This window comes from Cydia strobilella, chromosome 18 (assembly GCF_947568885.1).
Source record: "Cydia strobilella chromosome 18, ilCydStro3.1, whole genome shotgun sequence".
NCBI lineage: Eukaryota > Metazoa > Arthropoda > Insecta > Lepidoptera > Tortricidae > Cydia > Cydia strobilella.
Window position 1 is genome coordinate 3,199,440 of NC_086058.1, and position 26,531 is coordinate 3,225,970.

The 26,531-nt window shown below is 36.5% G+C and overlaps 1 protein-coding gene across 3 annotated transcripts; it reads left to right on the forward strand.

The window, feature by feature from the left end:
* Positions 1–817: 817 nt before the first annotated feature.
* Positions 818–25,354, forward strand: LOC134749471 (uncharacterized). Of its 3 annotated transcripts, XM_063684404.1 has the most exons (15): positions 818–953; positions 1,905–2,008; positions 2,396–2,467; positions 9,652–9,804; positions 10,979–11,040; positions 13,070–13,206; positions 14,263–14,430; positions 15,302–15,465; positions 16,908–17,039; positions 18,362–18,430; positions 18,997–19,146; positions 20,386–20,511; positions 23,031–23,122; positions 23,955–24,063; positions 25,258–25,354. In XM_063684404.1, exons 1-15 carry the CDS (start codon positions 860–862, stop codon positions 25,330–25,332), a joined length of 1,707 nt encoding a protein of 568 aa, XP_063540474.1. In that variant the 5' UTR covers positions 818–859; the 3' UTR covers positions 25,333–25,354. The 3 variants fall into 3 exon arrangements, with proteins under 3 accessions (XP_063540474.1, XP_063540475.1, XP_063540476.1); XM_063684405.1 differs by lacking the exon at positions 20,386–20,511; XM_063684406.1 differs by lacking the exon at positions 9,652–9,804.
* Positions 25,355–26,531: the final 1,177 nt, after the last annotated feature.

Sequence of the window (26,531 nt, forward strand, 5' to 3'; positions counted from 1 at the left end):
TTCCGGTCTAGCACGGATTCGATTTGTATTTGGTTGTTCGATGCGTCGCCTTTTGCGTGGAGTGGTTTCGTTCAATGATCTCATGTCTAATGTATTTTCAGCAGATAAGCTGCCATCGTCCGCTGACGGTCCTGCGTCGTCCGCTGACGATCCTGCGTCATTCGCTGTAGATCCTGCATCGTCTGCTGACGGTCCAGGCTCAACCGCCCTAGCGGCTGGTTCGGGTTGTAAAATGTCATAGAAAGCCAGATGAGTGTCAGCGCCCCAAAGGTCATCATTAGAAAATCTCACATTAAGCGAGGTTAAATATCTCTTTAATAGAGGGTAGTCGAAAATCCTTCGGTATTGCGCGACTAGGTACACAGGTTTCTTAATTTTTTTGAGGAAATTGTCGATTATATCAAAACCAGTCCTGTCGAAGTAGGTTTCGTGTTCCAGGTCTTCGTTGGTAAAGCCACCGTTACCATCGGAGCGCGCGATGAAACTCATCTCCTTATCTACCTTGCGTGGAGTATCAAGAAGGCATCTTCTTGCCGCTTAACCGCTACCATGCACAATTCCGTTATTTCGTCTTCCTTAGGATTTCTACCGGTAGTCCCAAGGTCCGGAAACACGTTTGTGGCAATCGGTTCCATAATTGCAATCGATAACTTGCAGCGCTTTTATTCTGATGCACTGCATTGATTAAGTTATCAGTTGCATGACTCATGTAACTGAATTTAATCAATAAGAAAGGTAATTTCCCCTGCAAATACGCAGTATGTAATAGCGGACAATTTCAGGGCCGCGCGCATTACAAAATCTCAAGTCGTGACCAATGTGATTTATCATTTTACTGCCAAAGTAAGTGAACTTAACCATGGCCCATAAAAAGAAAATAGAATTGTTCATAAATATTAATTGTGAAAGGGAGTTTCATTACATCCTGAAAAAACATAGGGATAGCCTTATTTGTAAGTACTTGTTGCTGTAAGTACTTTATCGCCTGATGAATGATAGCTTTTATACTTTATCTTAGACAGTGAACTTCGACGCCCACTGCACGTTTTGCCTACATGCGAAAGCAGGGAATTTAATTGTATAATATTGTATGCTTTTAATTTTCCGTAGACGCTAAACGCAAATATTTACATATAGTGGGTCTGCAGTAATTTAAAAGCGATTACATAAAATGTGTGCATTAATGTCCCGGGTTTATCGTGACGTGTGTCTTGGACGGTCACTAGCTTTTATTATTTTACGTCCCACTGCTGCACGCAGGCTTCCACAGGCATGCAAAGCAAAGGCTGTTTCGCTCGTACTAGAAGGACTAACTAAAAGTCTCCAAACCCTCGTTGACCTAATACAGTGGGTTGTGTACACATACATATCTGAATTTCTTTGCGTAATCGAAACTTCTGCACGGAACACAAGTTTCCATTGATATGAACCAATATTTGAAAATTTTTAACCCACGGCCTCCGATTTAAATATCACTCCTTAATCAGTCGGTTACAGCCGCTTGACACCCGTAAAATAGTGCTAAAAAAGGAATAGGTACAGAACAATTAAAAAACACAAAAAAAAGTTCATTTAAGTTAAAGCAAGAAACTTGTTAGGTATGTATGTAATAATCAATATGAAAATAGAATTGCTATATGTCGGTAAAGATAAAATATTAGAACTAAGTTTTGGGTAACATTATGTTTGATATTACTAAACGTGGTCCATTTTAACTTTCATTGTCACCTTTCAAGACCGATAATATTTAACCACCATTACCATTATTTCCATTGGAAATAGTTAGATAAATATGTTGCCCCCATTAATATACAGTACCTGACAGAATCCCTACTTAATGTGACATATAATATATTCATAAATATTTACTTTTATCAAATAATTAAACACAGTGATTTAACTAGGTGCAGAAATCTACAATGAATTCAGCGCATCGTGTACGGCGCTGGACCATTTGTTCACTAGAATCAAACTGGACTGGAGCGATGGTAAAATGATACTTCTCAAAGTAAGTATTGTAATATTTGTAATACACTGCCTTTAAGAACACAGCTGAGCCACTGGGGCACCACTTACGCCGATTTTTTCAAATAAAATAAAATGAATGTTTACTGTTGTAATCCAAGGAACGCAAAAAAGGAAAGTACCTATAAAAAAGAAAAAAAAAGAAAAGAGAAAGTATATATATTGATGTTTATCACCTACCTACTGTAAAAAATCTCGCATAAAAATATATTGTGGCCTAAAAACTAAAATTTCAGTCGCCCCTGCATTTGAAAGCCTCCCCGTTTTACGGATTTTTTGTTGTGAAAAATGATAGGTTGCCAACATTTTCTAATTGGCAGTAACCAGACCCGGTAAAACATCAATTTGTATTTTGTTCTGTATATTTCAGGTTCTAGCTGATGAAATCGAGACTTTCAAACGATTTAGAGAAAAAAGTGAACCAATATATATTTTCATACATGTAAGTTAACGGCGTTACCTATCTATCCTTTTCAGGACACTTTCTGCTGAACGAGACTGAGAAAGGTAGGTATGTATTGTTTTCCTGTCCCTCTTAGTAGCAATATTAGACCTGTACCGCTGGCTATATTTTGACCCCTAGGTTATAAAAATATTAAAGTCAATTCTGTTTTCGCTTATGAATACTTTGTTAAGATGTAAATCTTACATTTTGTTTTGTGTCATATATATAATTTGCTTGTCTAGTAATTTGTTATTTTGTGGTAATTATTTTTTATTTTGAATTATTTTGGAGAAAAAAATATTCGAGAGAAAACATGTAACTGTGTTGCATTTAGGATAGTGTTTTTAGTGTGAAAACATAGTTTGTGTCAATTACGTCCACTGCAATCTGATACTATGTCATAATATTCTAAATGACACAAAAAAAAATTAGAGTTAAAAAAAATTACTTAGGTCGAATTTAATCGTTTAAATAGGTCCATTAAATGATTTTGTGTCTTATTAAGGCATAGCTTCACCGTTACAAAAGAATATTAAAGATATTAGAGTTTACATCTTATTCATTTGAAATGCGGGATAAATAAGATGTATGAATTTGTGTCACTTGCATCCACTGCATAAACAAATATTACAAAAATATTATTTGCGTTCAAACGAAGCTAGCGGGCGGTCTGAATGGGCAACGGAGGCCGTGCAGGGTGGGGCCGCGGCGTGACCTTGCCGTACGCAACGCAAGTTTACTTCGCCTGTGCGCCAAATTAACGCAACTTATTCAAAGAAGTTACGCAAACAACACAACAACAAGCAACAAGCAAGCAAAGAATGCGTCGAATTATCTTTTACCTATTTAAAACTCATAGATATTGTACAATGTCACCATTATGCAAAAGAACTGTAAGTACATGTTTGATTTGCGAGCGAGCTGGCAACATTGCGCAGGGAAATCTTAAAAATATCGCGTTTACGTGAACGCCACATACATTTGTGACAGTGATAGGGAAAAGGTACCACTAAAGTAAAATTTGGTTATTAATACCGTGACTTTCTTCCATTCTTTGATAAAAAAAATTGCTATTTATGCAACAAGTGCGGAAATCATCTTTACGCACGTGTATCATACAATGTTTTACTATGCATTGTGCGAGTAAATAAAAAAACATATCATGGCAAATAAGTTTAATTATTAAAAGGAGTGTTTTAAATCGACACGAGTTGCGAATTACCTATTCGCACGTGTATCGTACGTTTTACAGTACATATGGCCCTTTAAACTTTCGACATATGCACGGTAAGTGCTCTTTTCCGCACTAGTGCGAGAAAGTAGCACCATATGTACTGTAAAAAAACATTGAAAACAAAAAGCACTAGTGCGGAAAAGCAGTACTTTCCGCACGATATGGCTCCGTAGGAAACGCACTTTTCGAGCACATGCATTGTAAAAAAATATATAGGACTGTATCTCCTAAACCATGCGTCGTAGCGCAAAAATAATAAAATTTTCGTTCCCCTTTATGTAACCCAAAAGTAATACATGAAAAATACAATGAAAAAAAGAAACAAAATCTTTATAGGGCTGTATCTCCTAAACCGTGCGTCGTAGCGCAAAAATAAACGTTTCGGTCCCGTTTATGTAACCATTAATTTATATTTAAAAAAAACGCAATAAAAAAAAAACTAAAAAAAAACTTTATAGGGCTGTATCTCCTAAACCGTCGTAGCGCAAAAATAATCAAATTTTCGTTCCCCTTTATGGAACCCCAAACTAATATACAAAAAACTCAATGAAAAAAAAAACAACAAAAAAATCTTTATAGGGCTGCATCTCCTAAACCGTGCATCGTAGCACAAAAATAATCAATTTTTCGTTCCCCTTTAAGAAACCCTTAATTAATACTTAAAAAAAAAAACAAAAAAAAACAGGAAAAAATCTTTATAGAGCTATATCTCCTAAACCGTGCGTGGTAGCGCAAAAATAACAAAATTTTCGTTCCCCTATACGGAACCCCAAAGTAATATACAAAAAACACAATGAAAAAAAAAACAACAAAAAAATCTTTATAGGGCTGCATCTCCTAAACCGTGCATCGTAGCACAAAAATAATCAAATTTTCGTTCCCCTTAAGAAACCCTTAATTAAAACTTAAAAAAAAAACCAGGAAAAAAACTTTATAGAGCTATTATAGCTATATATATAGATATAATATCTCCTAAACCGTGCGTGGTGGCGCAAAAATAATAAAAGTTTTGTTCCCCTTTATGCAACCCATAATTTATATTTAAAAAAAAAACGCAACAAAAATTAAAAAAAATCATTATAGGGCTGTATCTCCTAAACCATGCGTCGTAGCGCAAAAATAATAAAAATTTCGTTCCCCTTTATGAAGCCCCAAAGTAATATACTAAAAACACAATGAAAAAAAAGAAAAAAAATAACAAAAAACCTTTATAGGGCTGTATCTCCTACACCGTGCATCGTAGCGCAAAAATAATTAAAAAAACCCCTTTAAGAAACCCCTAATTAAGATTGAAAAACGCAAAAAAGGAAAAGAGGAAAAAAAATCATTTTAGGGCTGTATCTCCTAAACCGTGCGTCGTAGCGCAAAAATAATAAAATTTTCGTTCCCCTTTACGGAACTCCAAAGTAATATACAAAAAACACAATAAAAAAAAAACAAAAAAAACTTTATAGGGCTGTATCTCCTAAACCGTCGTAGCGCAAAAATAATCAAATTTTCGTTCCCCTTTGTGGAACCCCAAACTAATATACAAAAAACACAATGAAAAAAAAAAACTAAAAAAAATCTTTATAGGGCTGCATCTCCTAAATCGTGCATCGTAGCGCAAAAATAATCAATTTTTCGTTCCCCTTTAAGAAACCCTTAATTAATACTTAAAAACAAAACAAAAAAAACAGGAAAAATCTTTATAGAGCTATATCTCCTAAACCGTGCGTGGTAGCGCAAAAATAACAAAATGTTCGTTCCCCTTTACGGAACCCCAAAATAATATACAAAAAACACAATGAAAAAAAAAAACAACAAAAAAATCTTTATAGGGCTGCATCTCCTAAACCGTGCATCGTAGCACAAAAATAATCAAATTTTCGTTCCCCTTTAAGAAACCCTTAATTAAAACTTAAAAAAAAAACCAGGAAAAAAAACTTTATAGAGCTATTATAGCTATATATATAGATATAATATCTCCTAAACCGTGCGTGGTGGCGCAAAAATAATAATATTTTCGTTCCCCTTTATGCAACCCATAATTTATATTTAAAAAAAAACCGCAAAATTTAAAAAAAATCATTATAGGGCTGTATCTCTTAAACCATGCGTCGTAGTGCAAAAATAATTAAAAAAACCCCTTTAAGAAACCCGTAATTAATACTTAAAAAAAAAACAAAAAAAAACAGGAAAAAAAACTTTATAGAGCTGTATCTCCTAAACCGTGCGTGGTACCGCAAAAACAATAAAATTTTCGTTCCCCTTTATGCAACCCATAATTTATATTTAAAAAAACGCAAAATTTAAAAAAAAAATCTATAGCGTGTATCTCCTAAACCATGCGTCGTAGCGCAAAAATAATAAAATTTTCGTTCCCCTTTATGAAACCCCAAAGTAATATACAAAAAACACAATGTAAAAAAGAAAAAAAAAGAAAAAATCTGTATAGGGCTGTATCTCTTACACCATGCGTCGTAGCGCAAAAATAATAAAATTTTCGTTCCCCTTTATGCAACCCATAATTTATATTAAAAAAAAACGCAAAATTAAAAAAAAAACATTATAGGGCTGTATCTCTTAAACCATGCGTCGTAGCGCAAAAATAATTTAAAAAACCCCTTTAAGAAACCCGTAATTAATACTTAAAAAAAAAAACAAAACAAAACCAGGAAAAAAAACTTATAGAGCTGTATCTCCTAAACCGTGCGTGGTACCGCAAAAACATTAAAATTTTCGTTCCCCTTTATGCAACCCATAATTTATATTTAAAAAAACGCAAAATTTAAAAAAATAATCTTTATAGGGCTGTATCTCCTAAACCATGCGTCTTAGCGCAAAAATAATAAAATTTCCGTTCCCCTTTATGAAGCCCCAAAATAATATACAAAAACACAAGAAAAAGAAAGAAAAAAATAATAACAAAAAAACTTTATAGGGCTGTATCTCCTAAACCGTGCATCGTAGCGCAAAAATATTCAATATCCGTTCCCCTTTAAGAAGCCCCTAATTAAGATTTAAAAACGCAAAAAAGAAAAAGAGAAAAAAATCATTTTAGGGCTGTATCTCCTAAACCGTGCGTCGTAGCGCAAAAATAATAAAATTTTCGTTCCCTATTATGAAACCCCAAAGTAATAACAAAAAACGCAATGACAAAAAAAAAGAAAAAAAAAACAACAAAAAAAACTTTAGGGATGTATCTCCTAAACCGTGCATGGTAGCGAAAAATAATCAAATTTTCGTTCCCCTTAAGAAGCCCTTAATTAAGATTTAAAAACGTAAAAAAGAAAAAGAAAAAAATCTATATAGGGCTGTATCTCCTAAACCGTGCGTCGTAGCGCAAAAATAATCAACTTTTCGGTCCCCTTTATGTAACCATTAATTTATACAAAAAAAACGCAAAAAAAAAGAGTTTTTTTTTATAGGGCTTGATCTCCTAAACCATGCGTCGTAGCGAAAAAATAATTAAATTTTCGTTCCCCTTTATGAAACCCCAAAGTAATATACAAAAAACACAATGTAAAAAAGAAAAAAAGAAAAAAACAATAAAAAAAACTTTATAGGGCTGTATCTCCTAAACCGTGCGTCGTAGCGCAAAAATAATCAAATTTTCTTTCCTCTTTATTCAACCCTTAATTTATATTTAAAAAAAAAACGCTTTCACTAAACTGCTGTAACTCGGAAACTTAGAATCCACAAAGGGGACTTTACTAAATTATGACACATATTAAAGCCTGACCAGTAATATATGATCATTGTCAAGAGGGCGCTGTTCATTCTCACGTATAGGGTGACAGTTCAGTATAGTATGAAAAAATATTGTATTTAATGAACATCATCATCAATGTAATTAATGTTGCTTGCCACGCTTAAACATAACAAAAATCACAATAAATTGCGTCTTAAAATAAACTTAAAAAGTCTACTAAAAATCGAAACAAAAGTAATTTTTAAGTCGCTGATGTGACATTCTCAATCAAAAGGTAGGTACCACTTTGTCGTTTACCATAAAGACGAAATTTGATTATATCTTTATACAAATAACCTGTCAGAGAAAGTGGTACCTTTTGATTAGGAACGTCACAAATGTTGGTCAGTATGAGGAGTGCTGCCTACAGTTTATTTTTAATTATATTTATATACCTACTACGGTAAGATTGATAAGACAATGTAATTATGCCTCCAAATGAAATAAATACACTGTATCGCAAAACTAAGTGGCGAGACAGCTCATAATGCCATCTCTTGGTTGGTCTTAACGTGGTCTTAACAAGGGTAAAGGAGATAGTTATAAATATAGATTTAATTGCTATTTGTATGAGATGCATGTAATTTTACCTAGACTTAAGAAAATTGAGTGCCCTGACAGGGTGTCATGTACCTACCATCCTCAAACTGAAACACCTAATGTATTATGAACATGACTGCAATACAATAAAGAATAAAGAATAAAGAATAGTATTAAGATCTCAGTCGCCAGCTGATATTGCGGCAAGTATAATAAGCACCCCACCCGCGTAGGTACCCTTCCCCGCGCACGCCCTTCTTGCTCAATTGAGTTTTATTTTGCCAGATAGTAAAAAAACCGTGGATCAAAATGACCCAAATTATGAATGATGTCTCAATGTGGTATTATAATATTGTAGACGTAAACTTAATAATATGTTTTTTTTTTGTGGCAGATACAGGGTGTTAATTAGAAAAAAATTTTTTTTTAATAAAAGCGGTGGATGAATTTGACACAGATTTGTTTGAATAACATATAACAATGTTCTGTAAAGTACAACACTTCACTTACCGACTCTAATATTTTTTTAGGCGTTTTAGGATCAATATTAGGTATTTATTAAATGCCATTATAGCCGTGGATGAAAATGACACAAAATGCGTGTGTACGTCGGAAGCCACTTTGCCTTTACAGGGAAACAAAGAATTTCGTCTCTAATATTTTTTTTACAGAATGCTGATTGAAAAAAGAAATACCTAAATTTCTACCTAAGCAAATACCTAGGATGACACAAAATATTATTTTTAGGTTTAGTATATGGTCTGGAAACTATATATAAAAAATAAGCAACATTAATATTCTTATAACCTCAGAAGTTATTGGTACAGGTCTATATTGCTGAAAGTGTCCGGCAAAAGGTTATAAATGGTTAGATCTAATAAGCCCTTAAAAATAGTAAAAAAGTCCCAATAATTCTTTTGAGTTATTTGTACTTTGTACTATTTATCGAATTTTCGCGCGATATAGTGAGATCTGATCCAAATTTGGTATAAAATAGAATACCAACTAATTAAATCAAGGAAGATTAAACAAATATCTGACATGAATGTAATGTGATTCCGTGACGTGAATCATATAACATACCTATATAATCAAGGGCCATAAAGTAATACCAGCGCTATTTAACTTTTTCCCATTTTATTTATCTAAGTAGAATTTTTTTAATACTACTTTGGTGGCAAACAAGCATAGGTCCCGCTTGATAGTAAGCGGTCACCATAGCATATGGGCGCCTGCATCTTCAGAGCTGTTACATGCGTGGTGTTGACCCTTTAAAAACCTGTACATTCCTTTATGAAATACCCCATAATATAGTCCTTCGAGGGTAGTACTATTAGTTAGCCTCGAGTCAAGAAAACCTCGGCAGGCAGCTCATTCTAGAGCTAGAGCGTCCGCAGGGGGTAATTCCTCTTAAAGTTCTATAGGTTCTCTTAGAAGTAACAGAAAATCTCGTTAATTAGTTTTATTTAATTTTATTATTCGATAAAGTTCTTTTGTGATTTTTAAGGCAACTATTAGAAGGAGGAGTGGAGGTGTATTAGGTATATTACAAGAGTTTCCAGCTTATTATCTCTCCATCCGAGGTAGACCCCTTATTTCGTCCTAAAAAATCTGGCCCATAAATTTCCTCTTAATGACATCTTAAATCTTAACATAATATTAACTATTTCCCAGCGTAATAAAATAACGAATCTTCTCCGAGGTGTAAACGCCATCAAGCTAGCAGACATAGCCAGGAAGGAACTGGTATACCACAAGAGAGTCCAAGCGGGGGAAGAGGTTGACAGACAGACGTTCGGCTTGGACGAAGCTACGCCTGAAGAACTGGTAACTTTCATCTTCAGTGCTTCCGATGTCTTGAGCAGTGCACAATTTTATAAACTTTTCGAGACACATCAGTATGAAATAAAACTAAACGTAAACGGATTATGTTATATCGCGTATATTGAATTTATTAATAATAAAATAATAATAATAATATATATATATATATATCCCCTACGCCTGTTGGGACCGATTTACGGGTATCTATTTGTACCCGTGAATGGGTTCTAGCAGGTGTATTACATAACAGCAAACTTCTCCAAAGGGCCTCTACGTGTTGGATCTGTATCCCCACGCACGCCTATCAAATGACCGGGATGTATATACCCGTGAGTTTATACGAGATACAAATAATAATATTTATCGAAAGTCAATATACGCGATATAATCCGTTTACATAGTTTTATTTCATGAGTAACTATCGCGGTAACCGAAGACAATATTACACATCAGTAAATTAAAAACACCGGGCGTTTTAAGGAAGGTATATGGCAACACTGCTAGTATGTTGTCGGGGATTCCCTATTCGTGATCAACCTCATTATTCTGCCATATCAGCAGCAAGTATTAAATATTGTCCATGTGCAACATTCTTTAACAGCGACTCTATCTATGTACCTAATTACTTAAATGCTACATTTCTAAAAGTAAAAATTACACAATCACCATCCAAAAAAATACATGTCAAATCTTAAAATCTTAACAAATACGTCCAAAAAAATATAGATTTAATCAAAACCGTTTGAAAAGGTATCCGTTGGATGCTATTTTTCCTATTAGTTCCCTTATTGAGTATTCATGTCATATATGTATATGTAGTGTACATACTTACTCATACTCAAATTCATGTATCATCATCTTCCTCGCGTTTTGCCACGGCTCATGGGAGCCTGGGGTCCGCTTGGCAACTAATCCCAAGAATTGGCGTAGGCACTAGTTTTTACAAAAGCGACTGCCATCAGACTTTCCAACCCAGATGGTAAACTAGGCCTTATTGGGATTAGTCCGGTTTCCTCACGATGTTTTCCTTCACCGAAAAGCGACTGGAAAATATGAAATGATATTTCCGAAAAACTCATTGGTACGAGCCTCCTGAGAATCCTAAGTAGGTACCATTACTAGTATTACTATACAAATTATTCGTTTTCATATTCTTCGTATTTCTTTTTGTTTTTAGGAATGGGAGCAAGAGCTTATAGAAGAGAGAGAGAGCGAGATAAGAGCATATGAAGCAATAAGGTACCTTAAATATAACTACTTTAACTCTTTATGCTGTTCAATAACCAAGTGGGGCTTTGTAACAGCAGTAAATAGGGTAGACTCAAGCGAATTCACTGATAAAAAAAATCCAGTTACTCTTTCGTAGCATTAATGTTTCAAAATGCGCCAATACCTACGGTGAAATTGCCATCAAAGGAAAGAGCAGACTCCTATACCTCCCCGCCCCCTCTAATGTTGCAGGTGTCCATGGTTAACGGTAATTGCTTACCATCAGGCGATTCGTCAGTTCCTTTGCCTTTTATACCTGTTATAAAATAAGTTTTTGGCAAAAATTAAATTTTTGGTACAAGCTTTTATCGCTGACTGTACTTTTTTCCACAGGCAACTAATACTCATCGAGACAAGTCTAAACACAATAAGGTTTCGTTGTTTTGTCACAGGCCTATGGCCACCTCCTGGCTCCATCATCAGATCAGCTCGATGGTACCATAATATTGCATTGTTATTCGACTTACATATGTATGCTTTTCAGTTTCATTGGAAATAGGGTAGTGGGTCAAATTTAACTTGCAAGATTTGACCGTACATACATAGGTTACGAGTACATACATCAACATAGGTACATTGCAAGTTAATAAAAAACTTGTAATAAAGTTACGATCTGTAGTGGTTCTCAATGCCTACTTAATATTACAAACGCGAAAGTAACTCTGTCTGTCTATCTGTCTGAACCGATTGAGATGACATTTCGTATGGCTATAGTTTGAGGCCCGAGGAAGGACATATGATAGATTATTTTATCAATCATCATCATTCCACGCAAACGAAGTTGCGGCCAGAAGGTAGGATTACAATAAAGCTCTAATCACACCGGAACTTGACTCACTTGATAATGTGTATGTATAATGAAAAAAATAATGAAAAATGAAAAAGTTGTTTATTTTTGGTTACAACATTTCACAATAAAATTTACAATTTAGTTATGCTTGGAATCTCCTTGTGAGTATTGTAAATACTTGTGACAGAAGCTACTAACTATTAAGGGTTTATAAATAGTAAATGTATATAGGTACGCAATATGTTTGAAGCGCCTACTATGTATTTTTCAAACTCGATGGGTAATGTGACAGGTGTCATCTTCATATAATTTATAACCTAAAACCGCCAAATCTAGCAAACTTGTATTTAGATGGCACCTGTCAGCGCAGCGTACCCACCGAGTTTATAAAAATACTGTATACCTACGAAAACGAGGATTCTGACTAACATGAACTAGCTAGTAGCCGACTGTGGCACGACGCCAACAGGCATTAAAGCACTATAGCTAATTTTCGATTCGGTGAGATGAGTAAAAACTACTAAAATTATAGACACGATTAAATGGACGTTTTCTAAAATAAATATTGAAACTGATTTTAATAACAAAACTTCCGTGAGACACAGATATATTAAACATATTAATAACGGGTCACTCACGTATTTTTAGTCGAAAACGCTCAACATGTCACCGTCGACGCAAGCTCCTGATGACGCTGCTCGATACGGAGTGAAACATGTTGAGCGTTTTCGACTTAAAATACGTGAGTGACACGTTATTAATATGTTTAATACCTATATTGAAACTGATTCTATCAAATCTGGACATTCTGGGCTCATTCTATTCAGAATCGACAGCATTCTCCATCCTGCCGTTAAAGATGTCCCAAAATGTCCATTCCATGACGTCACGTTTTACATAGTGTTGTAATTAAAGTAATGTAATTTTTCCATTTGTATGTGCGTGACGTAGTGAAATGTACAATTTTTTTTTTCATACAAATTTGTAGGTCATTTTTTATCATCAGGGTTGATTCTGAGAAAGAACCCAAAAACACCAGGATTTGTGAGAAACAGGTCAATCAGGTTTTCAATATATAATTTAGAAAACGCCCAAACCCTAACAGCATTTATACGTCATAAGTCATAATGACGTCAGCGACTTCTTTATGAAGTCATTATGACGTCTCTGACGTCACTTTGCTACCTGGGAATATCCTTTTATCTGCAGGTCTGAGCAACATGATTTACGCAAACGTCGACGTGCGGAGCTGATGGTGCCACACCTTCAAAACCTGAACTTCGTACTTTTCTGGCCTCACGCCAGGCATGCGCACTTTGAACTCTACGAGCGATGGGACTTGAACAGTGAGATAAAATTGTATGGTATTACTTTGCCAGGTCAGAACAGTCATATGTTTCTGGCCTAGCCAAGTTGACATCCGTTGACAGAAGACCCCGCTCCCTTATTAAGGGATATTACTGCAATGTTCTGCCACCACAGTGCAGCACTGGCCTTTTTAGTAAACCATAGAGTACTCGTAACTTATACATACTGTACTTTAAACAGGTTTTGACAAGTTTTCAGAGATAATAAAAATATGACATTGATGCATCAAGGCGCTTTGTTTACAGAGGACCCTACTACTACCGGGAAACGCGAATCCGAAATTTCGCTATCTGCCTTTATCGCTCGAATATGCAAGAGTGACAGAGATGTTAGATAACGAAATTTCGAATTTCTTGTTTCGCGATAGACACTCAGATTGTGGTAGTGGCGCCATCTACGAAGAGTTTCGCGTAATAATCCCTATTTATAAAACTTTACAAGCCTCAATTAGTTATGTTTAATCCAAATACATAAGCACAGAATAAGTATTAATATTATCATACAGAACGGCCACGCACCGCCCCGCCCGACTCGAATTACCTCGCCCCGCGACACCAGATTGACGGCCGTTTGCCGGCCGCTCAGTAATATTTTTAAGCAACTTACTCACACTTTGACGCATGACGCGTGTACAGGAGTACCGTTCACACATAGAAACGCAGGTGATTTTTGATGTATAGCGTGTCCGCCGTGTGACATGTCTAAATGACAGATTAAGAGTTAAGACAAACGTTTTAGCTTAAGGGCCTGTACTTACAGGCCTGCTACTTAGCACACAACAACTGAAAGCAAAGGCAAATGTCGTGTCTTACAGAGACCTAAAGAACCTGGCTGATTACCGCGAAAACTGGCGCATACTCTACCGCTATTCATTATTTAAGATATAAGATAAAATAGAATAGAATGAATGAAAAATGCCTGTAGCACGTTTAATGAATAACGCCAAACGACAATAAATTGAGACTTAAATTTGTAGCACCTCAGCACCTGTCATCCCAGCATCTGTAATGTTCTTTTTAATACGTCCATTACAGATATTATAATGGTTGGCCGCGAAGAGCTACAACTCGACGAATACAAAGCCAGAGATATTCTGTATAATGGCGACGCGCCCATCAACGAAGCCTCCATGTACGCCCTGCTCTCGGCCCCTGCTTTGGCCATATGTTTCAGATGTCTGGATGATGACGTTAATTTTACTTGTAATAATCTACAGACTATAATATCCATAATAATATTATGCGAAAGTGTGTCTGTCTGTCTTTTACCTCATCACGCTTAAACCGCTGAACCGATTTAGTTGAAATTTGGTATAGAGATAGTTTGAGTCCCGGGGAAGGACATTAGGGTAGGTTTTATCACAGAAATCATCCTTTAAGGGGGTGGAAAGGGGGGTGGAAGTTTGTATGGGAGACCGATAAAAAGCAGATTTGATAAAAAATAAGCTAACCAAATAACTTACTCCACGCAGACGAAGTCGCGGGCAAAAACTAGTACTGTATATACTTAATTAGGATTAGAAAGGTGTATAGACAATCCGTACGTTAATACATATACCAATGAAGCTTTTATGTATGCCCTTTTGTTGGTTTCTGGTCTTGATTCAGATGTTACCATGATGACGTGCACTTTACTATAGCTAGGAACGCGAAATGGGTCATTCTACAAAAATCTTATTCTCCTGGCTACTACTAATCCTACTCGAAAATTCCACTTTATTAGCATCTCATTTTTGGTGACTGTGTAACTCGTGCCAACTTCCATCTACAACCAAAACAGCTAAGCGGAATCTCTTGGGAATTTGCGAATAGGTATCTATAGCCAGGGGAAAGAAGATGACCCAAATACGAACCAATTTTCCAAGGTAACAAGAACAAGGTAACAAGGGAAGAAGAGGAAGGTAAGGTAAGGAAGGTAAGGTAACTATAACTTTTTAAGACAGACATTTGCAAATGGTTCTGCTGGTGTTTAAATGCAATTTAGAATCCACTTTGACAAAAACATTAAATAAAGATAAGAACTTAGTTTTCTTTAAACACATCTTTTAATCCAATATTTATCTTATACCTACAGCTTTAGTTCGCAAAATCCTCTATGAATACATAGAACCATTGGACCCAGCTAAGCCCATGAGCGACCAACCTATCCAAAAGACTGCTTTTAACCACTACAAGTCCTACAGTCTGACGAGGGAACAGATATGGCAGAAGCGACGCGAAGAGAGATATAGACAGAAGGTACTTATTTCTCGAAAAAGTATTATGGAGCATTTCACGAAATTGTCTACCGTTGTCCCGTACGAACGTGAATTTTCTCAGGATTTTGCAGGTATAAGATTTTCCTTATCTGTGAGAAATGGTCAAAAATATGCACAGAAAAATAATCACCGAAAAAAAGTCGCAACACCGGAAATTAAATGCGTCTGTACGGGACAGCCCGTGGAATGCTCCTATATGGCAAAAGAAAAGATTAAAATTAAAAATGACAACCAGCAGATGCTTCGTTTCGGCTGTTCTCATCTGTACTAGGTATCTGGCCAATGCATTTATGAAAATGGCTGACTTATGGTATTAATTAAATACCTACCAGGATTAAGTTGGCAAGTTGGCATGACATTAATAATCTTCTGGATAGTAAATATTATGGGTGATTAATATGGGATGGATAGCCTTGTCTTTGCTATGATATGCTGTTCTTCACAATTTGTGAGGACCAATACTTCACTTGCATAATATAAGTACCACTATAAATAAATATTTAAATTATACATATAAACTAAAATATTTAAAATAAACTACTTATACGCAACTTCATCTGCGTGTGATGATGATGATAATTATAAAAACTATCCTAAGTCCGGCCTCAGGCCCCAAACGGTCTCTAAACCAAATTTAATCTAAATCGATTCAGTGGTTTAAGCGTGAAGAGGTAACAGACAGGCAGGGTTACTTTATTGGTAGGGATTATTTTGCCGATCTTAACCCTTTGAACGCCAAGAACCCCTAAAGTGGTCGTTATTAGTCGTGCCCACAGCGCCAAGGACCACTATAGCGGTTATGGCGGACGCTGTCAAAGTAACCTTGACACTTTCAAGTAAAGTTTACATTCGCTCTATGGATGGTATAGAAAGGATCGCAATCTCTTATGGCAGAATTGTTGTAAAAGTGACCGCGTTAAGCTTTAAATAATAGTTCCTAATCTCTCCGGTGGCGCTAGTTAGGCTCTGGGACATGAGTATAACATGAACCATATAAGGCAACAAATAACCCGACCAAATTACGTAGGTTGTTTTTGGTAGTATTTCGGTGTATGGTGGCGCCGCCTAATTACTGTTTTTTGATGGACACTTTTCATACATAGAGATTTGGCTCCTTTATACAGTCTCCATGATTCGCTCGCTTGCGCCCGTTATCATGGCGTGACAGTGACGTTTTTGTTTATGACATAAAGCGTTCAAAAGTTTAAAGATGCAGCATGAATGTACCCATGGTATAATAATATACTCCGCCTGGTACTCTCTTCCAAGACTCGCGAACCACGTGATTGACACAAGCCTACGTCATCGTGAACCTTTTACACGATGACGTAGGCTTGTGTCAGTCACGTGGTTCGCGAGTCTCGGAAGAGAGTACCTTGATTTTATTATACCATGAATGTACCGAAAACGTTTTTCTCTCAGGAAGCAGCGATAGAAAGGCGCGCTCGACGTTTGTCCGAAATGCAGCGGCTGGCGCGCCAGGCGATACAACAAGTCTTGGAGTCCAGGAAACTCGCTAAAGAACAGGAGAAGTTGCGCTTGTTGAAGATTGGGGTAAGTAGATCAACCACTTTTTTATTATAAAAAAACCGGACAAGTTTGAATCGGCCTCGCCCCGCGGGTTCCGTACAAATGTAACCTTTTTTTAGGGTTCAGTACCCAAACGGGACCCTATTACTAAGACTCCGCTGTCCGTCTGTCCGTCTGTCTGTCTGTCACCAGGCTGTATCTCATGAACCGTGATAGCTAGACAGTTGAAATTTTCACAAATGATGTATTTCTGTTGCCGCTATAATAATAAATACTAAAAACAGAATAATATAAATATTTAAATGGGGCTCCCATACAACAAACGTGATTTTTTTTGCTGTTTTTTTCCGTAATGGTACGGAACCCTTCGTGCGCGAGTCCGACTCGCATTTGGCCGGTTTTTTAGATAAAGATAATTTATTATTCAAGTAGGCATATTACAATGCGCTTATGAACGTCAAATAAAGCTACACCGGCTCTAACCCTACACCTCTGCCTCGAGAAGATTTTAAAATTTATCCAGTATCAGATTTTTCTCTGTACTTCTAATGTAAGACGATAATACTTGCCAGATTTCATATTCTATGAAATTATGAAATTAACTTAGAACTATGAAATTTCCTATAAATTTTGATTCCCTTGAGTGTCGAAATATACTTAGGTTTTTTGCGGCATAAACGGCCGTATCTTTTTTTACGTTAACTTCAATTTTTTTCTCAGCTTTAAGGGACTGTAGACTTGAGTAGGTATATGGTTTTAATTCCAACTCGATACCTCCACGCGTTTTCAAGTTAAATGGTCTTGAGAGACAGACAGACGGACGGACGGACAACAAAGTGATCCTATAAGGGTTTTGCTTTTTCCTTTTGAAGTACAGATTCCGTACTACGGAACTCTAAAAATGTCGCAAATTGTACGCTCTACCAGGCGTGGCTCACTCCACGATTTCGTCGCGTCGCTACAAGTACATACGGCCCACACCATTTTTGGTGTCTAGCCATAGTAGTTGCCGCGCACCGCTACGGAACGGACGCCTGCTCGCGCTTGCACCACCTAGCGGTCATATCTGTCGTAATAGACGCGTTTTGTTAGAGTGAACCTTCTGTACTAAGTACTATTATTTATTCCGTGGCCCTACTATTTTTACCTAGATGTACCAGCCATAGGACGGTAACTTTTAGGACGCCGTAATGACGATGTCGTACGAGTTTCCAAATTATTATCTCTAATTACAAGGTGAAACCCTTAATCTGATAGGGTTAGTAATTTTTTTCATTGCAATAAAAACTCTAGATGACCTCTCAAATAAAGAAAACACAGACAGTATGAACCCGCTATGATTTCAGGACCTAGATGGCCTTGAAAAACTGAAAGCGGAGCCCGATAATGAAGAAGTGGACATAGAAATACCAGAGGTAGATTCACCGGATCAAATATTTATTTATACGCACCGTTCGCCCTTATGATGTCTTTTTTACCCAACTACGAGAAACGTTAAAAAGTTAAGGTTATATGTCTGCATATCAGATTCTAGGGGGCAATATTTAAGGACAGGTAGGGATGTCTTATATCGATAAACTCAATTATCGATACTTTTTCGACGTATTAGTGATCTCTCCCAGTTTTGCTCCTGAAATTGTGTTTAAAGTATTAATATTATACCTAAAGGGATGTTTGAAACTTCACTCATCATATTTTTTTTCGCTCTAATAACCTATAGTGATTATATAAAACATGCTTTGTGTTCTTTCTTTATCGTTGACTCCAAAATAATACTTACAAATAATATAAAATTACCTCCTTCTATGTGGCTTGTGTTTCACCGTGGCTTAAAAACGATTGATCCAATTTCGACGAATGAGCTTTTTAATGACGCAGGCGATACAAACTACATTTTAATCTACTTTGAAAGATGAGGAGGCTATGTACGAATAAACCATAGTCGGATTAAACATTTTTACACATTCTGCTTATATTTTAGGAGTTACCTGACGACGAGGAAGATTTGGACACGGATATAGTCGAGGATGAGAACGAGTATTTTCCTCCGCCGGGTTTGCTGATACCCGGGTTCTACGCGCCGCCCACTGACATAGCTAAGGCTAACGGCTTGCATATACTATTTCCTAAAGTAAGTATGACAATGTGGTGAAGATCGTCTATTAAGGGGCCCACTGACTATCAGTCCGCCGGACGATATCGGCCTGTCAGTTGTTCGGAACTGTCAAATTTTTGTTCTAACCGACAGGCCGATATCGTCTGGCGGACTGATAGTCAGTGGGCCCCTTAAGGGAAGACAGTCCACTTACAAAAGATCGAGTGAAGATCTACCTTTCAATGTGAGCGACGTAGGTGCGTATACAAAATACGAGATCTCTTACATTCTAAGAACAAATTAAATTAGTTTCTTATGAAAATATTTTAATTTGTTTTTTTACAAGAAGTCACACTACTATTTAAACTATAAACGAAATAAAAATCATGTACAAAGGAAAAAAATTACCAAGGCCTCCAGTGCCCGGGGCTGGACGCTGGTTCGATTCCAGCCCTTAAAAGTCTTGTTACTTGATCGAGGTATCATTTGAAAGAGCTTAAGCGTTTAATTCTTTTTGTTTACAGTGAAAAATAAAATGGATTTATGAAAAAAATTATGTAAAATCTATTAGCTTAGAACCTCTGAGCCTAAGAGCTTTGTTACTATACATATAATTATAGTTATCATAAAATATTATCACGTATCTTGATAACTTTTAAATTACTTAACAAAGACATTTCTTCATTTAGTTTGCAATTTAACCACCGTTGCATGTGTTTATTACTCGTGTAGTGGAAAGGTCTATGACATTATTTTTATATTGACGCAGAAACAAATCTGATGTAGCGGAAGTGACTAATTTAGTTTTACCACTGTCGTAACGTAAAAAAAAACCCACTAGGACAATCAGGTCAAGCCCGACCTTGCAACTCATTTCGCTGAAGACTCGAAAGTCGGACAGAGATAACGTTATAATTATTACTTATCGCCAGGATGCGCCATTTTTATATTGGAACATAGAATGGGGCGTTTCCGGCTGATGTCAACTTTATCTGTTGTGAATGAGACGTAGGGACAAAGGGAATGTTTAAGGGTCTGTGTGCATGTGCAATATGCTATTGCTTTTTGTTCCGATGCGGAGGTGATTGGAACGAGTTTAAGAACAAATTATTTTTTTTTTAATAAGTATTAAAAAAAGCTGACCTCACATTTTATACAAAAGTGGTGATGAGTTTCATGAGTTGTCACCGTACCCAAACTATGTGAAAAATACTATAGCTATAGCTGAGACGGATTCTATAAAAAGAACTGCGTCAGCGAGTCATATATTTTCAGCTGGTGTTGGAGCGAGTGGAGCCCGAACCCGAGTTCCTGCCGCCCCACGTGGTCGCCATGCTGGAAATTAGGAAGCGGTACAAAGCGATCGCCGCGCTGACTCCGCGAAGACAAGCTATCATACACGTAAGATCCCGGCTTTCGCATTACCTTAGGCTAGGGGTCGGCAATCTTATGTCTAGACGAGTTACGGATAGAATCCACCAGTTTTTGGAATCTCAAAGGGATGAAGGGCGCATGAGAACGAGGAGAGCCGACCCCAAATAATGGGATAAAGGCAAAGACGAAGAAGAAGAAAGGGATGATGTTTTCAGGGGGCTGGGGATACCTACGCCCCAAACGCAATCAAGCAATCAAGTATCGTTTTTGCTATCAATCAAATTTTGCTTAAAAGGTTAAATGATAAGCAAGTTTGTCACTGAACAAATAATTGCAATTTTTAACATGATTTTGCCATAATAAGCCTAATTAGAGGCTCAGTTAAAATAAAAATACTGTCGACAAAAAATTTACGACTACTAACATATGGTGTTATCTTAGTCTAGATTATAAATAAATGTCTAGACACTGTGATCAGCACAGCATCTGTGTTTTGTTATGACGTTATGATCCCTGTACCTACTTATTCCCTTTTCTTGTCTCTTAACCAGTTAATATGTGATCTCCGTTTATATACAATTTATAAGCTTATTAAGCTCATAATTTCACTGGGGAGGTGAGGCGATAAGAATAATAGGTATCCAGTGACCTTAAAATAATTTCAAACGGTACTGGAGCATATGCGGAGACGATTTTTTTTGCTAATCAATATGTTTTTATATCTGTTGTGCAGTTATGAAAATATAAAGTTGCCGAAGCTCAATTTGGCTGAATCTTTGTTTGATTAGGTAATATGTATGACTAATAATATAATTATTAAGATGCCGTGAGTTAAGAGTCACACGACCTAACCGCCGCCATACAATCGAAATTACTCTCTCATTTTAAAACAACATTCTGAAATAACATGAAATTTGATGTTTATCTTAGTTTAGTTTAGCTTAGTTTAGTTTAGTTTATTTATTTCGCAATGCAATGTTCGTTGGTTATGTAAGAGGATACAATTAAGCAATTACTTGTCCTAAAGCGTGAAATCATCCATAGATTTAATGCTCAGTAAAAGGGGTTTAGCACACAAACCACTGCTTGCTTTGACATTTCTTTTATTACATTGATATACAGGATTAATTATAAGATTACAAAAAGATCAAATCGAACATAACCTCGCGCACAGGCCTGCCGCCAAATCTGACAGTTCTCTCTCAAAACTAAAATGACCATAGATACAACAATACAAATTATAAAGCCAGGTCAGGTACATACTACATGTAATTATCAGTAGTATTAGGATTAGGCCACATATATAGGATATTAACTATTGTGATGCTTACAAGCGATAGTCGGAAATTTATAAGTAGTTAATATGTATATATGTATGTATGTAGTAGTTAAGGAGTTAAGGAGTAGTTAATATGTATATGAACATTCAAATTTTACATACTAAAACTAAAACATACTAAAACATACTAAAACTTCCACTGGCTCTATTTTCTTTTAATTAGAATTTTAGCAACGAAAACTAGTACCCTCTGTCTACCTTAGGTATCTCTATACCTAAATGTTTTGCCAAGTTTCATGTAACGGAAGTGTAACTTTGATTGTAAAGGAGCGGCTTTATGGCGGCGCGGTCGTGTGACTCTTAAGGCCAGTAAGATCCCTCAAAATGAGTCATTGTAAAAAAAATATTTTAATGCGGTTACGCTCACAGGGAATATTAATTAAAATCTTTTTTTGAAGCCAGAAAATATTATATTATATGTACCTATTACCTAATATTAGTACAATGACAAAACTTTAGCGTAGGAAGATGTTAATTAAAAATTGGAATTGTCTCAACTGACTCCACAAGACTAGCCTAGTTTGGAGATCATAGGTTAATAAAACTATGTATATTTTTTTGGTAAATAAACTATTTTTATTTTATTTATTTTATTTTATTTATTTTTATTGTTATTAGATAATGCTTAAGGGCCTCCGGCAAGCTCGGTTCTCCATACAAACGTAGTTCCGCTCTTATTTTAAAACGACTAGCTAGATTGCTCTGAAACATACTTTCAATAGGATAAGGTATATGTATATCTATGTCTGTAATTAGTTTATGTAGCTTAAGATACAATAAAAAAATACAGCGAATTTAAGTTTTTCGTACAAAACTTGTTTTTGCTCTAGTTCGTTTGTTTTATAAACTGGAGCTATATAAACTAATTTCAGATCCAGATATACCTCATGTCATTGTCACCTCAATGTCAATTTATGTGCAAAGTTTCATTACAATCCAACACGTAGTTTTAAAATGAGAGCGGAACTACGTTTGTATGGGAAGGTTCAATTCGGCCGAGCTTGCAGGGGACTCTTAAGGCGGATGCGTGTGCGTACGTGCACGTGGGTGCGCGTTATAATATTTAGATCCTTATAAGAGACGGCACACCGCTTGCGTAACGTGTACGTAGCCGGTGTGCTCTGGCCTTTAGATGCCGAGTTTTAGGAAAATTACGACGTAAATAACATGCTGGTATGAAATGAAATATCTTACATTTGTGATCCAGATGGGCATATTCAAAGCTACGGGACCTTTAGATGCCGTGCACATAGCCTACAGCGTGGCGCAATTTGACGAAATTAAAGAACAATTTGATGAGTAAGTTACACCTAAACGTGAACTGTTATCATTTTTTAGCTGAGCTCGTTGAAGAAACTGATGTGCAGTCGGATAGTTTCTAAAATTGCGAAATTTCCAAATGGATTTTTTTTTTGAAAATTCTCATCATTTTTGTACGGGAATCGTAATTTTCCTTTTTTTTAATGAATATTCCCTTTGTTTCCTGTGAAATTTTCCTGAACAATCTAAAGTCAAAATACTATTGGCTATCAAATCGGAGGCGCTATAAAAAAAGGTTCAGAGCGTTTGTTTATCAATAATGGCTCTAGGCAGTAGATACATAACATAAGTAACATAACGAACTGTACTGGGCTGAAGTGGCTGGAACGTGCATTAATTCTAAGCACTTGCCGAGCAGGTAAGACTGCTGGTTAGAGCCACCCCACGCTAGCGTCTTTTGGCCTTCGGCGTTTAGTTAGCGCTATGGAAAATCGCTGGCCCGATATTACAGGGTTCTATGTTTCACTTTTATCGAACTGAAATTTGAACTTTATCATAGTGACATTAAGTCGAATTTCAAATTATCTTAAAAATGTAACATAGAACCCTGTAATATTGGGGCAGCGAAATGGCGTCGCTGCGCAGTTGCGCCAACGTTGCGTCGAGCAGTAGTCACAGAGTTGACCAGACGCCTACGCTCGGGAGCGCTAGTGTTGGGTGGCCCAGAGTACAGTTAATTATGCATATTACTCATATTTCAAAAATACCTAATTATTCTTCCTACAGTTTGCGCAGGAGGTCTAAGGCTCGTTGGCTCGTCCCGCTTGCCTCCCACGCCCACCATATTTTTAAAAATAACCTTTTGTTTTAGGGACTCTATAATGTTAGCCTTCATGCTGTCAATAAAGTCGGACTTGGCGCTGCTGGAGCTGATGGACCTGACCCCCGCCCATGTGAGCCGAGACGAGCATGCCGGCGAGGTAAACCATTAACTAGTAAAAAATTAGCTTTAGCCTTATAGTTGTCTTAATGCTGTATTGACAAAATTTCAAATTAAAACGTGGGCAGTTTTCTAGGCATGAAAATATAGCAAATGACATAACCTATCTTCCATTTTAATTTGGCCAACGATGTACCAAACACCCTTACAAAATAAAGAAAAATAAATAAATTGGCCCACACTGTCGAATAACAATTCGTACACTTTATTGCAAAGACAAATAAAAAGATAAAGATTTATTTTTAGGTACAGTCTCCATCGGATATATCGGAGCGGCCAAGGTGCTCACAAATATCTGAACACGCCTCTATAGCCAAGGCGTGAGCCTTAGATATTTTTGAGCACCGCGCGCTCCGATATTTGCAATAAGGTGTACGAATTGTCATTTATTTTAACTGTGAGGGCGATGATACAGTTGCCATCAGATATATTGGAGCAAGCACTTTAACGCCTTGACAATGGGGGTTTTCAGAAAAAATGGTACCATTCACTTTTTTTTAGAAAAACCATCAACTTTTGGGTTATTTAGACTCAGAATCACGAGTACTATAGAATGAGACAAAGAAAAAAAGTGACCCCAGTTTTTCATACAAATTTTGGGTGTCAGTTTTGTAACGGTCTAACGGTCCATAATGTATGTGAAAATGCGTTACAAAACTGTCATTTTTTTGGGGACATATTTTTTTCTTTTTAAATCGATAGTCCTCGTGATACTGAGTTAGACGACCGGTCTGGCCTAGTGGGTAGTGACCCTGCCTGTGAAGCTGATGGTCCTGGTAAGGGCATTTATTTGTGTGATGAACACAGATATTTGTTCCTGAGTCTTGGGTGTTTTCTGTGTATTTATGTATTCGTATATTATATATATATATCGTTGTCTAAGTACCCACAACAAGCCTTCTTGAGCTTACTGTGGGACTTAGTCAATCTGTGTAAGAATGTCCTATAATATTTATTTATTTATTTTATTTATTCTGAGTAGAAATAACCCAAAAGTTGATGGATTTTCTAAAAAACATAAATGGTACACTTTTAAGTGAAAATGCCCCAATAGAGGCGTGTTCACATATTCGTGAGCGCCTTGGCCGCTCCGATATATTTGATGGCGACAGTACAGTCAACGTCAAAGATATGTTTACACTTTTGCACCTTACTCCTTTATCTTTTTCTTTAGGTAGAGGCGACCCGATTGTTCCCGGTATACTACTGCGATCCCAGAGAGTTCGAGGACTTTGAAAGTTTTAACTGACAGCATATTCATAATTTTTTCTTTTGATGCCTTTTAAAAATAAATCGATGCTAAAGAAAAGTAATCCCATACGCATTTTGATAAAAATACATTAAACACGAGTTGTTAATGACGCTCTCTTAAAGACATCGATGCTGACTGGGGCGCGGACGCGTGCGACAGATTTTACCTACAATGGCGCCCGCGTGCGTGCGCCCGCTCTGTGCACCCGCGCCAGCTAGCGGACGCCCTTCACTCTTCAGCACACTTTTGAGGGGCAGACATACTAGACCAAGTTGTGATCAAATAGCCTTGAAAACCAATTTGACTATGGATTTTATTGCTATAGAATCGCTCAGGCGGCTCGTCTGCTTGTTTGCTGACTGCTGACTATCACATAAAAAAAGAATAAGGCACACAATTGAATGAGTTTTCCAATGGCTGTTACGTTTGTTATGCGTCAGGCAGAGCTGTGAACAACAGACAAGTTTTCAAAACACTGAACTACGATAAAGCATAACATTCCAATAGACCAGTAAAACGCGATAATAACAAAAGATGATTATAATTATTTTATATGTAAACAAATGCGAAAGATCAATTCATGTTTTGTTGATGACATGTTGACATGCTCTATTGTTTACTATGTCTGGACACAATACTCCTAGTAGATTTATTTACATAATAGATATACAGTGGTACTACAGTACAAATAGGTACTAAATTAATAACTAGGTTAAATCTAAAAAGGAGCATTCCATGATTTCCATGAAATTGTCTACCGTTGTCCCGCACAAACGGCGAATTCTCTGAATATTTGCAGGTAAAGGAGTTTCCTTTTCTATGACAAATACTCAAAAATATCCACAGAAAAATAATCGCCTATTTTAAATGCAGGAAAAAAGTAGCAACAAAGGAAATAATATGCGTCTGTACGGGACAGCCCGTGGAATGATCCTAAAACAGGCCCTTGCGGCATTGTACCAAGGATGCTGGCGGCATTTCCTCGTTATATGAAGCCGCCAGCTCTTCGGTATCCAGTTACGTCAACCAGACGCTTCGCAGTTTCTGCTAAAAACTGAACTATCGTTTTACATGATATCAAAAACTTATTTCTGATATTTATATTTTGCAACTTTAAAAAAAAACAAAAAATCTTTTAAAGTGCAGTAGGCTCAGACAACGGAGATTTTGAAAAGACAGTGCTTTTTTTGAATTAC

Bases quoted from the DNA above. Each gene is read 5' to 3' on its own strand.
- LOC134749471 (XM_063684404.1), top strand. From the start codon at position 860: ATGGCCCATAAAAAGAAAATAGAATTGTTCATAAATATTAATTGTGAA. The intron at 17,040-18,361 runs GTAAGTAGATCA...CTATGATTTCAG, and splicing joins TGCGCTTGTTGAAGATTGGG to GACCTAGATGGCCTTGAAAA. The intron at 20,512-23,030 runs GTAAGATCCCGG...TTTGTGATCCAG, and splicing joins GAAGACAAGCTATCATACAC to ATGGGCATATTCAAAGCTAC.